This window comes from Humulus lupulus, chromosome 2 (assembly GCF_963169125.1).
Source record: "Humulus lupulus chromosome 2, drHumLupu1.1, whole genome shotgun sequence".
Taxonomy (NCBI): Eukaryota; Viridiplantae; Streptophyta; class Magnoliopsida; order Rosales; family Cannabaceae; genus Humulus; species Humulus lupulus.
Genome location: NC_084794.1, coordinates 98,468,159 through 98,482,319, shown reverse-complemented (window position 1 = coordinate 98,482,319; position 14,161 = coordinate 98,468,159). Strand labels below are relative to the sequence as shown.

Below are 14,161 nucleotides of genomic sequence, written 5' to 3'. Positions count from 1 at the left end.
ATCGGAGAATTATTGTTTAATATCAAGTACCTCCCAAAATAGAAAGAACGAAATTGTTGCATCAATAGTTCTTCTCACCCTTGTTAAATAACTTCAAATTTTGCTTTCTATCAACTTTTCTCATATAATTTTCTTTCCAGCATTTTTCTCCTATAGCTACCATAATGTTATTTAACTCTTTTTTTTCCTCAATTTTTTTAATTCCCTTTCTTTATTTGCTATAAAAAAAAAATTAAATTCTCTTTTAAACAAACGAGATAGTCACCTACCAAAACTGAATTTATCATGGAAAATAATATTAAATTTTTTTTTGGCTATGAATAGTTGACCGGTTATATTTCACAACATTCTTATGTATATATATTCTGAGTGTGAGAGAGAGAACAGTGAGGCACAGAGCAGAGGCATCTCAATTCTGAAGACGCAGAGAGAAGTAGGCCATCGCAGTCACAAAATGTATGCCACTTTGGCCTCTCTCAAAAATGGTGATTTTGGTATTCAATTTTCATCCCATTCCAAACCAAAATTGCTGTTTGGTTTTTCTTACCAATCGTAGGAAACTTAACTTGTAATTGACCTCTGTTTTGCTTTTTGTTGATTTTTTTCCCTAAGAATTGAGTGTCTTCGTTGTGTGAATGGCGTCTTCTTTGGAGGGTTTGGAACCCATAACTGTTTCCCCTCAAAAAGTCGACCCTGGTTGGAAACATTGTCAACTTTTCATTAAAGATGGAGATAACAGTGTTGAGTTAAAGAAGTGTCTATATTGTGGTAAGATGTTTCAGGGTGGTGGGATTCATAGGTTTAAAGAGCACCTTGCTGGTCGAAAGGGTAACGGTCCAATTTGTGAACAAGTGCCTGAAGATGTTAGGGTTGCAATGCAGGAGTGTTTGGAACAAGTTACAGCCAAGAAGAAGAAGAAAAAGAATCAAATTGATGTTAGTTCGGGTGGTGTTCACTGTGAAGTGGATGGCCAATTGGTTAATCAAACGCAGTGCAAATCGATTGGAGTGCCCGTTGTTTTGAATTCGCATGATGTTGGGTTTAATAGTGTGAGTGTAGATGTTGATAGAAGAATTAGGGGAACCATGAAGAATTCTTTTGCAGTTGATACTGATGGTAATGGTTTTGAATTGAGTGATAACTTAGTTTCTATTCGTAGTGACGTTGGCTATGCTACTGTCCATAACGGTCAATTGAGATCAATTGGGGTGCTTAATTCAAAAGGTTTGCTCAGTCAAGAAGAAGATCATGGAATGGGTAACGTGAATATGCAGAGAAGAAAGAGGTTGAGAGATGTAAATTCCTCCATGGAAAATCCTTGTGCTGGATCTGCTAGTACTGAAACAAATGACAATCCGTCTGCTATCAGTGGAGAAAATGAAGATTTGCTTGCTGAACACACCCAATGCAGACTAGTTTCTTTTTCCCATTCGAATCATTTATTTAATCAGGAAGAAGCTGGAATTGGTAATGGTAGTGTCGGTAAGAAGAGACTAATCGATAATAATTCTTATGCTGGTGAAGATGGTATTGTTAGTAGTGTTCCTGAATTAGAAAGGGTTAATAATCAACAAATTCAAGTAGCAATTGGGCGGTTTTTATATGAAATTGCAGTGCCTCTGGATGCTGTGAGGGACTCAGTTCATTTCCAACCGATGATTGATGCAATTGCATCTGGGGGATCAAAGATTGTAGCACCCTCATGCCATGATCTTCGGGGTTGGATATTGAAGGATGTGGCCGCAGAAGTAAAGAATGATGTTGATTGGTGCACAAAAAGATGGGCAAATACTGGTTGTTCTCTTCTAGCTGGGGAATGTAACTCTGGAAAGGGTAGAACCTTATTAAATTTTTCTGTGTATTGTCCTGACCAAACAATTTTCTTAAAATCTGTGGATATCTCGAGCATTTTAAATACTACAGATGCTTTGCATGATCTGCTTAAGCAAGTAGTGGAACAAGTTGGAGTTCAACATGTTTTGCAAGTGATTACAAATAGTGATGAACGGTATGTTGTTGCTGGGAGGAGATTGATGGAGACTTTACCAACCATTTACTGGTCTCCGTGTGCAGCTCACTGCATAGGATTAATGCTTGAGGATTTCGGGAAAATTGAGTGGATAAAGTCTGCAATTGAACAAGCAAAATCTGTTACAAGATTTATATACAATCATACAATCATTTTGAATATAATGAGAAGGTATACTTTTGGCATTGACATTGTGAAGCCTGGAGAATCTCTCTTTGCGACAAACTTCATGACATTGAAACAAATGGCTGATCTTAAACTTAATTTGCAGTCTATGGTTACTTCACAGGAGTGGATTGGCTCTTCCTTTTCAAACTCAGCAGAAGGATTGCTGTTGGCAGACACATTAACTAATCGGTCATTTTGGTCTTGCTGTATCTTGATCACCCGTTTAGTAGATCCACTATTGAGAGCTTTGAACATCGTTAGTTGCCAGAAGAGGGCGGCAGTGGGATATATTTTTGCAGGAATATATCGTGCAAAAGAAATAATTAAGCGAGAACTTCCCAAGAGAGAAGATTACGTGGTCTATTGGAAAATTATTGATCACAGGTGGGAAAGGTTGTGGCATCTTCCTCTTCACAAAGCAGGTTTCTACCTTAACCCCAAGTTCTTTTATAGTGTAGAAGAAATGCATAGCAATATCATGTCTGGAGTGTTTGATTGCATAGAAAGATTGGTTTCTAGTACTGAAGTTCAAGATAGAATTGTTAAAGAGATAACGTTGTACAAAGACGCTGTAGGAGATTTGGGAAGGAAAATGGCAATTAGAGCTAGAGACACTCTCCTTCCTGGTGAGTACGTTTTATTGTATTGAGTTGTAGTTTCTTGTTTCAAGGTAATAACTTATAAAAAAATACTTTTCCATAGAGTAGAAGAGAGTCATTTTTTATGTTTATCATATCTTAGCTTCGATCTTATTAGACTGGATATGTTTGAATATGTTGTAGTTGTAAACATGTAATATATTTTCTTAGCTGACTTGTTTGTTTATAATTCTTTTGAAGATGGGTGCGAATAATCAGTCTATGCTTTATTTATTTTTTTAACTGAATCAAGGTTTCTCTTGTCTATAGCTGAATGGTGGTCTACATATGGAAGTGGTTGCCCAGTGTTGGCCCATTTTGCAGTCCGTATTCTCAGTCAAACTTGCAGTTTAGTTCATCAAAAATCAATTCAAATTTCATTTGAACAATTAAATGAGGCAAGGAACTGCATAGAGCATCAAAGGCTTAACGATCTAGCTTTTGTTCAGTACAACATGCAATTGAAACAAATGTAATTAAAAACCATTTAGCTCAATTTTTACTTCCTTGTTTCATTTTACTAATAGAGAGGAGTCAAGGCTTTCTTGCTAACTGCTTTTTTTTTTTGGTTCTATGAAAAAGGTCTCATAAAACCAAAGTGCAAGTTGGAGATCCTTTATCATTTGACTGCAAAAGTGTTGTGGAAGATTGGATCATGGAGAAGAAAATAAACTTACAAGACAACGGGTGTGCAGATTGGATGTCACTTGATCCACCCTCCACTAATTTGATGCTTTTAGAACTCTGTAGTCCCGAAGTTGAAGACTTGTGTGCAGGTAACTATATTCTGTAAATTATTGAGTTTTTGAATTACTTAGCAGTTTCCCAAATTGAACCAGAGTTTTGGTTAACATGCAGGATTTGATGATCATGAGATTCTTAACGGATTGAAGGAGGTCAAGGAGGAAGTATTGAATGAAGTGCGGTAAAATAAAACTGATGTCGAACCTTGTGAGCTTTTTATTCAGGAGGTACATACAGATGAAGGTATTGTACAAATACTATTTATATTCATGTCTATGTTTTGCTGGTAAAAAATTGTATATATGTTTTGTTTGATGCCAAACATAAAGCACAATTCTTGTGATATTCCTTCTAAAGAGCCTGTCAAACAGTTTCTTTTGTAAGTGACTCATGTTTTTTCAATAATATTCTTAACTTAAAATTATTTTGTGTAAGATCAGTAAGATACACATATTGCAAAGACAAAAGCATTCATTGTTAAAGATGATGTGTTAGGCTTACCAAGGTTTAAAGTATGGCATTTTTTACGCTGGAGACATGCTATTTTTATGGTCAGGTAAATAACCGTTTAAATAGTCCTTTGAAGGAAAGTATTTGGGATTCCATTGAATGCAAAATAAGAGCCAGGTAAGGCATTGATTTCCCCATAATGGTTAACTATTTTATCGACCTTAGGCCAAGGGTTTTGACCTCTCAAATCTGTACTTTTATCATGTGAGAACCATGAAATTCGATTACATGATAAGTTCATGTTAACTCAAAAGAGTTGCAAAGAATAAACATCTGAGAACATCTGCAATACCATTAAAAAAAATCTAGATACAAACAAGAATACTACATGAATAAATAGTATTTCCTTTCCAAACAGGCACAAGGGATAAAGATTAAACAAATTCCCTGACCAAACTCAAAAACCTTAATTTTGAAAGCATACAAGAAAGCTTTCAAAATCTGCTCTGCATAACTTATATCAAAATATGAAACACAAGAAACCATAAACAAAAACTCAAGCGCCAAAACCCAAAACCATGATACCAAGCTAATATCTTTTCCCAAGAATGATGCCAATGATCACAGACACCAGAGCAACAGTCAAGGTGATTTTTAAGGTCATCAAAGGAGAATGCTCGGCAGTTTGTGTCCGGACCTCCGATGAAGAGGACGGTGCAGATGTTGCTTCTGACTTCTTCTTGCTCTTCCGTTTTGAAGGAGCAGATACATTTAATCCTATGTCCCTGGATTTGACTTCCAAACCATCTTTAAGCTCAGATTGATTGATTCCATCACCCTGCAACAAAATCTATTTGTAAATATATATTTCTTTATAGGTTGGTTAGTGAGAAGCCTTGAATGTCTTCACTTCCCAAAAATTACAGATACATATAAATGTCATGTTATTTTCAAGACAAATATTTGAAAAAAAAGGAATTTTTCATCGTAGATGAGTCTTGTTTTGTTATATGGCTGGTGGAACGAAAATCCAACTGAACTTTCTCTTTTCAAACCATATGAGCTACAGCTTAAATTTATTTGTAGATATTGTTAAACAGTACATCTTGAAGCCAATTGTTGCAACTGAAAAGAAATTTTATGGTGGTAGATAAAAAGTATACCTTTTCTGTTATTTTGGCATCAGCCAGCTGCAACTTGTGCTCAAGATCCTTGACATGATGCTCGAGAAATGTTATTTGTTTGTTCTTTGCTTCAATTTCATCCTGAGAAAGCTTCTTTGCTGCTTCTTGTTCCCAATCCTTTTTAGAGTCGGCATCTCTCTGTTGAGTAATTTGAACAAGAAGCATATTAAATTGAGGTATTTCATTTTAGAAGAATAATGCAGTATGATTTTTTTTTCTTAATAAAAGAGCATATATCAAAACAAAATAATGATGCATATTTACTCATGAACTCTCTTTCCTCTTAATTTTTACACTTGTTTGTCATCAAAGATTAACAATTTTAATCATATAAAAAAATATATAAAAAGATTAGCAATTTTAATTTTCTCTGGAATCTACCAACTAGTATTCATATAAACACACACACACACACAAAAGTAGCACTAACCAATTCAGCAATGGTGGCCTGAGCAAGTTGCAAGTCTTTCTGAAGTTGAACAACTTGGTCATCTAATAAGTTTATATCACGGGCTTTATTTGTGTGATCCTCTAACTTTGATGTAAATTCTGCTTCTCTTGCAGCAGAAACTGATTGATTCCTTTCAACCTACAAATATTAAACAAGTCAATATATATTTCAAGAAGGAAAAATAAATGTAGGTTGGTATTTATTCAGGAAATAGTTTACCTCTTCTTTTAGCTGAGTTTCGGCTTTTAACAAATGTTCCTCAAGTTCCTTTAAATGAGATTGTAGAGAAGATTTTTCAGCAATCTCAGTCTTAAGATACTCGTTTTCAGCTTTTAAAGCGTCGATATTTTCTTTGGTTTCTTTCAAATGCCCTTCAAGCTGGAGAATGGTAGACTGAAGTTCTTTTCTAGCATTTTGAAATGTTTCGTTTAGCATGTTGTTCTCATCCATAACTGAAGATATCTGTGATACAAACAGAAAATTTAATACATTATGGACAAGAAAATCAATTAGAAAGTGCATTCTCAAAGGATTCGAACTTGGAATCACTTCCTTTTATTTCTGAAGATGTTATTGTTAGGAGGTAAGAAAAATTGGTTTATATGCTCTAAAATTCACTAATAAAGAAAGCAATTTTTTTACAACTAACCTGAGATTGTAGTTTCTCCCCATCAGAAGTAAGTTGTTGTTTTAAATCTTCTACATTCTTTGTTGAACTGCGGAGCTGTTCATCTGTTTCATCTTTCTCAGCAAGAGTTGCAGCAAGTTTAGTCTGTAAATCACTTAGTTTGACCTCATACACAGCCACGTCACGATTGAGCATTGCATTTGTCTCCCATAGCTCTCGGCCCTCCTTTTCAGACTGAGCATATTTACTTTGTAGTTCCTCGGCACTGCTCTCAATATTTTTTAGTTTCAAGAGAGTTTCTTCGAGCTCCAACTTTCTAGTGTCAGCAACTGTTGAGGCTTCACGAGCCTGTTCTTCGAACAATCTTAGTTGGACTTCTAGCTCACTCAGCGTCTGAGACAATTCATTGGCTTCCAAATCTCTATGACTGAACTTCTGAATGGCTTCTTGTAATTGTGTTTCTGTTTTCTTCAAACGAGTTTCGGTAGCAGAGTGAAGCTCAAAGGCTCTTGAATGCTGATCTGTTAATTCTGCAATAGTACTTTTGTGAGATTCAAGTTGTTGAGCAGTTGTTTCTTTCTCAGAAAGAGTAGAGTTAAATAATTCCTGAAGTTCGTCAATCTTGCTTTTGAGTTGAACATTTGTTTCTATTAATAGTTCACTTTCTGAGGAGGATTGAGAGATTTTTTTTTCTGCTTCTAAGTTCTGTTTTCTTAGTTCTTCATTTTCACTCTCCAAAGAAGCCAGTTTCTTTGAAGTCTGATCCAATTCGTCTGTCAAGGAAGCAGATTTTCCAGCTGTTTCAGCAATCTGCTCTTGATAAACCTTGACTTGTTCTTCAAAAATATTCAGCTTCTCAAACAGAGATTTTGCTTCAGTATCCCGATCCATAAAATTTGTTTTTGCTTCTTGAATTTTAATCTCCGAGTCTTTTTTCAGGGACTCATGTAACATTTCGAGTTCAGAGTTCTTTTCAGTTGTTTGCTCTATTAGTCTTCTTTGTTGCTCCAGTTGCTCCTCTGCAGATTTGAGCTTCTCTGTTATCTCAATTTCTCTTAGTCCGCCAGCCTTGAGGCTGTTTTCGACACTCTCCAAATTCTCTTGTGTTAGACTCAATTCATTCCTCATGACTTCCAATAGATTTTCTGCTTCAGCAAACTTCTCACTTGTACTACTTGATGCATCTTCAAACTTTTTCTTCTCATCTGTAGCTAAATTCAAGGATTCAATCAATTCCTTTTCCTTTTGATCGGCTGCTTGCACTGCAATTTCAAGACTTTCTGTTCTTACTTGAAATGCCTCGAGTTCAGCTTGAAGATCAGTTACCCTGTCAGAAGATTTCTTTGAATCTGCTTCAGTATCCTGACACTTTTTCTCCATTGTGCTTATCTGTTCCTCAAGTTCCTGAATTCTATACTTTTCTGCTTCAAGTAACAACTCCAACTCACTTACTTTTTTACCAGCATCCTCCACTTTTGAATGAGATGTCTGATACAAGCCTTCCAGTTCAATACTTCTTTGATGGATCATAGTTGCTCTATCCTCATGTTCAGAACCTTTTGCCACAGCAATCTTCAACTCCTCCTGAAGCTCTGAATTCTTCGAAGATGACATATTTAAGGCAGATTCCAGCTCGGCTATCTTGTCTTGATATTCTTGCATTTGACTACTCAGCTGTGTCTTTTCTTCCTCAACCTCTCTCAACGAAACATTGAGTTGAGATGCTTTTTCGGAGAATTCTTTCATTCCTCTCTCAGCATCAGTGCTTTTAAGTTCTACCAAGTTTAGCTGTTGCTCAAGCTCCGTATTCTTTTTTTCTGCTTCTATAAAGCGTGTTTCAAGCTCTCTCAGTTGTGATTTTGCTTCTTCTACTGCTGCATTTGCAGACTGGACAATATCCTCAAGCTCAAGGCTCCTTTGAGTAGCAGTTGCAGCAGTAGCACTTGATTCAATGTGACGATCTTCAAAAGACTTCAGTTTCTGTTCAAGCTCAGCATTGTTCGACATAGCTTGAGACAAAAGAGTATTGACTTTTGAGATTTCTTCATCTGATTGCTTCACTCGTTCCTCAGAATCTTTACACAATTCCTTCAAGTTCTCTTGATTAGCAGTCAGCTCGACCACAGATGCGCCAAGAGCATTCTTTTCATCAAGCACTTTAGCCAATTCCTTTTGAAAATTAGAGACTTGTGTTTCGTATGATTTTACTGAAGATTCGATCAATTCCTTCGCAGCCAATTCCTCTTGAAGCTTCAATTTAGTTTCTTCCAGTTCAGAAACTTTTGTATGAAGATGTTCTTTTGTCGAAGAAGCCAAGCCTTCAAGACCTGAAATCTCCTCCTTCATCTGAGATTCCAGAGTTCTTTTCCGTTCCAACTCCTGGCTCATCTCATTGACAAGTGCTTCTTTTGAAGAAAGTCTTTGCTCCAAGACCAGCAATTGGGATTTCGAAAGTGCCAGCTCCTCATGGACCGTAGAAAGCTCTGCTGCTGTGGACTTCAATGCTTCTTCAACCTTCTCATTTTCAGTGATCTTTTGATACAAGCCCTTGAGTTCCTCTTGCATAGAAGCCACCTGATCTTCCACCTCTTTTGCACTCAATTTCGACACTTCAAGCAGACTCTCAAGCTCCAACACTCTCTTTGTCTCAGATTCAGCATGTAAGCCACTTTGCTTGTGAAGCTCCTCAAACTTTTGTGCCTCGTCAGCTGAAGTCTGTAGCTCTTGCTCTAACTCCTGCATTCTCTTTCTAGAGCTTTCGAGCTCAAGGTTAATACCATCAAATGCTTCCTTAACCTCAACCAACTCCTTGTGCTTGGTTTCTTGTCCTTGGATTGCCTCCTGTAACATATTAAGCTGCAAACCGTACTTCTCCTCAACTTCAACGATTTGCTCTTGCAACTTCTTATGACTGAGTTCAAGCTCCACGTACTTGTGTCCACTTTCTTCCAGCTTTTCCTTTGTAACAGAAACCTCATTCTTCAGCTGTGAATTCTCGGATTCTGAGTGTTTCAGTATGCCAGCTAATCTTTCAATCTCACTCTCAAGTTCTCTCACCTTCTCTTGGGCTTCTAGTATTTCTCTACTGGAATTGCTTGAACTCCTTTCAATAACAACAGACTTCTCTTCTGCAGATGCTGTTTCAACAGTAACAGAACTGTCCTTGACATCCAGTGATTCCTTCTCAACTTTAATGAATTCACCATCATCCATGCTTTCCTCCTCTTCTTTCTTCACTTCTTTCTCTACTGATTTCAGGTCCCCATTTACTCCCTGCAAAATTTGATCATAGAAATCAATATTCAACTTCCTATTAAGATTGGCTATGGAAATTATAACTTCATGAACTACATGAATCAATATTCAAGGCTTTCAGATAGATTACATCAACAGATTTAGTATTACAAAATAAGAACTAAAGCTTGGCTAAAGAATTAGCATGTGCTTACCTTAATGGTGTCGACATTGGCATCAGCGCCATCAACAGATTTTGTCACCGGAATTTCTAAACTCGCTAGTGTTTCTTCTTCCATTTTACTGTGAATATGACCAAAATTGTATGTTATGAATTACAGACAAATTGGAAATCTAAGTTATAATATTAAGTATGGAGTTTTTGCATTGGGAATATATCTGATGAAAACTGTTTATTTATTAAAAAAAGGTAATAATGTGATGTAAAACCAAGTGAGAAGAGAGACAAACAGAGAGAAAGAAAACAGTTTTTAATTATTTATGTCAAATCTGAAAAAAAAAACTAGGGAACTAATAGGCAAATGTACACATATGAGAAACAAAATTAGGAAACTAACTCTCAAAAATTGACAACACTAATACTAAAATCTTGATTTTGTTCTTATTCCACAACCCATGACCTAATAACCCATGACCTCATTATTGAGTACGATTTTAAATTACAAGGTACCAGATAATCATTATTGAAAATATAAGGTACTAAATTTGTAATTAGATAAAAACACAAAGTACCAAATAAGCATTTGCCCTTTACTATACAATACCATGACACCCAAGTAAGTATGATGAGGTCATGTTGGTATGTTATCCGAAAGAGAAAAGCTAAGGGGCACCACTGGTGCCCAACACCTCAAGGAGGTTGTATACTACTATTAGGGCAATCTAATATGAGGTTTCACACATTTGAATTTAATAAATATTATGATGTATCGCTAACCAACCACATGTGGTGTTGAGTTTCTTAAGATGTCAAATAACAATACTCTTATCCAAAATTGACTTGAATATAAAATCAAACATTTAAAAAAAAAAATTAAAATCAAACAAAGTTAATGTAAACTATATTAAGATTTTATTTTAGAATAAAGGCAAAAGGCTAAGTAGGTAATTGAATGGAGATGCGGAAGGTACATGCAAATATTTTGATCTAGTGAGAGAGGACAAGACCTATTTACCTATTTGGAGTTTGTACAAATAGAAACAAAAGACCTGACGTGATAACCAAAGAGAGAGCCCCTTGTTAGTTATTTTCATAATGGTGGCCTATCAATATCATAGCTTACTTGAAATTTAGCTCTTCTATACAGTCATTAAAGTGAAAATTCTATCATTCCCCTCTCAATTTTCTTTTTACTTCTCTAAATTTTTCCCAGAATACATATAAATACTTTATAAAAAATAATAAAAGATAGCATTCATTATTATATTAATGTCTTCCATCAAAGTAATGCATAATGAAAAGAACAAATATACATGATGGATAAAGTAATGAGGAAGCAAATGATGTAAGAGTCATTAATTACATGGGCCACTACTAATGTAATATGGGGTTGTGGAAATTTGGCCCATTTTAATTAATATAAAAACTGTACCCAATTATCACTCCCTCTTAATATTATTATTTTATTTAAAGAAAAACACAATTTGTTTTATCTTTTTTTTTTTGTCAGGACAATTTGTTTTATCATGTTATTTCTGTAGTTAGTATTTTGTTTTATTTTTATGCAACACTACTATTTTTGGTATTATACGCAAATATACAAGTTACAACTACAAGTAATAAAATAAAAAAAAAGCTGCCTTTGATGACTAACAGGTAGATCTAACCACGTGAAGTTTTAATGTGAAACTCTGTAATCATCAAATTTGTGGGCCCAATCCATGTAATTATTCTGTTCAAATCTACACGTACATACAAATTATAACACAACATAACAACATTTTTGCATACTGATGCCTCTATAAATTAATTAATTTACTTACTCAAATCATATTTAGTGGAAAAAAATTGTTACATATTGCTAAAAAGTAATAATAATATTAAAATTTGCAAAAATAAAGATAACAATTTGAGTGGTGCCCACTAACAAGTTAGGCACCCATATCTTGAATTCTTTTTTTTTTCTTTTCTTTATTTTGTTAAGTTAGTAAAAAGCATCTATTTCCTACAGAGAGAGGACAGCTAACAATTTTTATTTTTTTAATTTATTTTTTCTATATTAAATTTCAAGAGGACCATTAACAATAATAATGCACAAAGACAAAACAAAATAGAATATCAATAGTGCTTTATTCATGTTGAATAATAATTAACATAGTATCAAATTTGATTTTATATGGATGTGAAATGGAGATTGTCAGGACCTTTATTTTACTATCTGCCTCAACTTTGCTCCAAATTCAAACCACCTTTTTTATTATCTCTTCTTTATTATTATTAAAGTAAAAATTAGGAGCAATTTTCATAAAGATAAAAGAAAAATAAAAAACCTTAAAAAGTGGTATCCAGGACCAAACTGAGAAAGAAGTGCGTGTTAGAAACTAAGTAGGAAAATATTTATACAGTCAATGATCTATTTATTAAATCCTACTCAATCACCATCTACATATATTTGATCAATTATTTTTTATAATTTATTTCATTCTGCAAAAAAATATTAAAATGTATTGATCAAATTTTTCAGTGATCAAATCATAATCAAAAAAATTCTTCAAAAGAAAAAGCAAAAACGCTGCGGTGGTTGGTGTCTTTTTATCGAATTTTAATTAAGAAACCAAAAAAGTTTTTTTTTTTCCTGCAGAAAACTTATGACATCTGATGAGATTAGCTAGAATCTTTAGTGAACTGAGAGAAATAAAAACAAAAAACTGAAGATTATATCAAAGAAAGAAATCGGTTCTGACCTTTTTACATATATGATTGATCATATATATGGAAACATGATTCTCCAAATTCCATAAAACAAAAACCGAATTGAAGATCAGAACCCGATTCTAGTATCTAAAACACCAAAAAATGATATGGAAATGGCTGATTCAGAATCTGAGATTCCAAAAATACCATTCAATGATTCCCAGAGACATCGAACATATCATGCAAAAGATCAAAATCCATTCATACATATATATATAGACAGATAGATAGATGCTTCATCATCAGTACATAGCAACAGAAACACTCGAATCCGTGTTTCGTGATTCAGGAAAAACACAAAACAAAAAACAGAAAACAGTTTCTGAAAACAGAGCTGCGAAAAGCTAAACCCGGATTTACTATTTAGTCACACGCACTAAAAAAAGAAAAAGAAAAGGAAAAACAAAGTAGCAGTAAACAAATTAAATAATAAGGGATGAGATTGGTGAACTGGGGTTGGGGTTACCTGAGTTACCAAAGCTTTGATGATTCTGAGCTTTTTCCGAAAAGCGTTTTCTGAATTTTTGTTTTAGAAAAATGGGAAAACGGAAAAAATGGGCGAGCTTGATCAATATGATGAAGAACAAATGTAGCAAATTTTGAAAGACATATATGAGAGAGAGAGAGATTCTAAGGATATATATATGTGAGAGTAATGAGTCCCACTTTAGTGCCATGTAGGGTCACATTTTATGTGGGGCCTATGAGCCAGCCCAGTTAAAACAATGGCTGGGTCGCCGAGGTATTGCCCCTAGATTTGGGTTTAATTACGGAAATAACACCAAAAAAGGAAATTCATTTTATGCTACTAAATTACTCGGCCTAGTAGCATAGTAGCCTATCACTACTATTGGTCACACATTGGATTTAGGGGTCATGACTCATGCCCCCCTCAAAGCAAGTGAGATCTACCTTATTAAAAACAGATATGTTAGATCTAATGGTAACATTTTTTTTTAATTTTGAGGAATAAATTATCTGCCACTTTTAATTTCTGATCTTTAATTTTAATGTTTTAAAATCCACTTGGTGATATATGGCAAGTGGATTTGTCAAATAAAAAAAACTATGCACTTATTAATTGAAAAAAAAATTGGATACCTAACAAGTTAAATTATTAAAAGTAAATGTGTTAGCCTAGTAGAATTTTTTTCCCTTTAAAAAGCAGTAAATGACTAATAATTTAGATTTGACCTTCATTATTCTAAAGAAAGTAGTGGAAAATTACTATTTAGTGCATAATAGAAAAGAAAAAAGAGGTGAATAGATATTGTTAAATATTTACAATACATCATAAATATGTTAAGCTTCATGTCCCTATTAAAAAAATTATGAATATAATGATGTCATAACCATTCAAGTGATTTATTTATTTAGGTTGAATCTAAGAAAAATGAATTAGGAAAAGAAAAAAAGAATAGTAGTGTTTCCAAAGTACCTTAAATGATTATAGTTTGGGGGGAGGAGTCCCATGTGGAAATTCCAAAATATATTAATTTTATAAAAGAAATTATATTGATAGAAAAGAAACATCCAAGAATGTTATATCATATATTTGAGACAAAAAGAAGGTGTAATTGGTCATTGGTCATTGAATAAGAGAAAAGAAAAAAAGGAATTGGGATGGCTTTTTGGTAGCAAAGTGGCGGCCAAAGTCGACCGACCAAACCGCCCTTGCTACGAGTGCAATGGGAGCATGA

At 34.4% G+C, this 14,161-nt stretch overlaps 2 protein-coding genes across 3 annotated transcripts; one reads left to right on the top strand and one right to left on the bottom strand.

The window, feature by feature from the left end:
• The first annotated feature begins 241 nt into the window (after positions 1–241).
• On the top strand, positions 242–4,003 carry LOC133818271 (uncharacterized). Of its 2 annotated transcripts, none has more exons than XM_062251047.1 (4): positions 242–2,619; positions 3,106–3,307; positions 3,418–3,611; positions 3,694–4,003. In XM_062251047.1, the coding sequence occupies exons 1-4, from the start codon at positions 636–638 to the stop codon at positions 3,762–3,764; spliced, it is 2,451 nt and encodes an 816-aa protein (XP_062107031.1). In that variant the 5' UTR covers positions 242–635; the 3' UTR covers positions 3,765–4,003. The 2 variants fall into 2 exon arrangements, with proteins under 2 accessions (XP_062107031.1, XP_062107030.1); XM_062251046.1 differs by having other exon boundaries at positions 244–2,823.
• Positions 4,004–4,361: 358 nt separating this feature from the next.
• LOC133818270 (uncharacterized) lies at positions 4,362–13,096 on the bottom strand. Its single transcript, XM_062251045.1, has 7 exons — positions 12,928–13,096; positions 9,742–9,829; positions 6,314–9,565; positions 5,884–6,126; positions 5,644–5,802; positions 5,193–5,351; positions 4,362–4,867 (listed from the first exon to the last, which is right to left on the bottom strand). Exons 2-7 carry the CDS (start codon positions 9,823–9,825, stop codon positions 4,619–4,621), a joined length of 4,146 nt encoding a protein of 1,381 aa, XP_062107029.1. The 5' UTR covers positions 9,826–9,829; positions 12,928–13,096; the 3' UTR covers positions 4,362–4,618.
• Positions 13,097–14,161: the final 1,065 nt, after the last annotated feature.

Excerpts from the sequence above, each read along its gene's own strand:
- LOC133818271 (XM_062251046.1), top strand. The coding sequence starts at position 636 with ATGGCGTCTTCTTTGGAGGGTTTGGAACCCATAACTGTTTCCCCTCAA. Across the intron at positions 2,824-3,105 it reads TAGAGACACTCTCCTTCCTG|CTGAATGGTGGTCTACATAT; the intron begins GTGAGTACGTTT and ends TCTTGTCTATAG. Across the intron at positions 3,612-3,693 it reads AGTTGAAGACTTGTGTGCAG|GATTTGATGATCATGAGATT; the intron begins GTAACTATATTC and ends GTTAACATGCAG.
- LOC133818270 (XM_062251045.1), bottom strand. The coding sequence starts at position 9,825 with ATGGAAGAAGAAACACTAGCGAGTTTAGAAATTCCGGTGACAAAATCT. Across the intron at positions 9,566-9,741 it reads CCAATGTCGACACCATTAAG|GGAGTAAATGGGGACCTGAA; the intron begins GTAAGCACATGC and ends CAAATTTTGCAG. Across the intron at positions 5,352-5,643 it reads AGGCCACCATTGCTGAATTG|AGAGATGCCGACTCTAAAAA; the intron begins GTTAGTGCTACT and ends ATTACTCAACAG.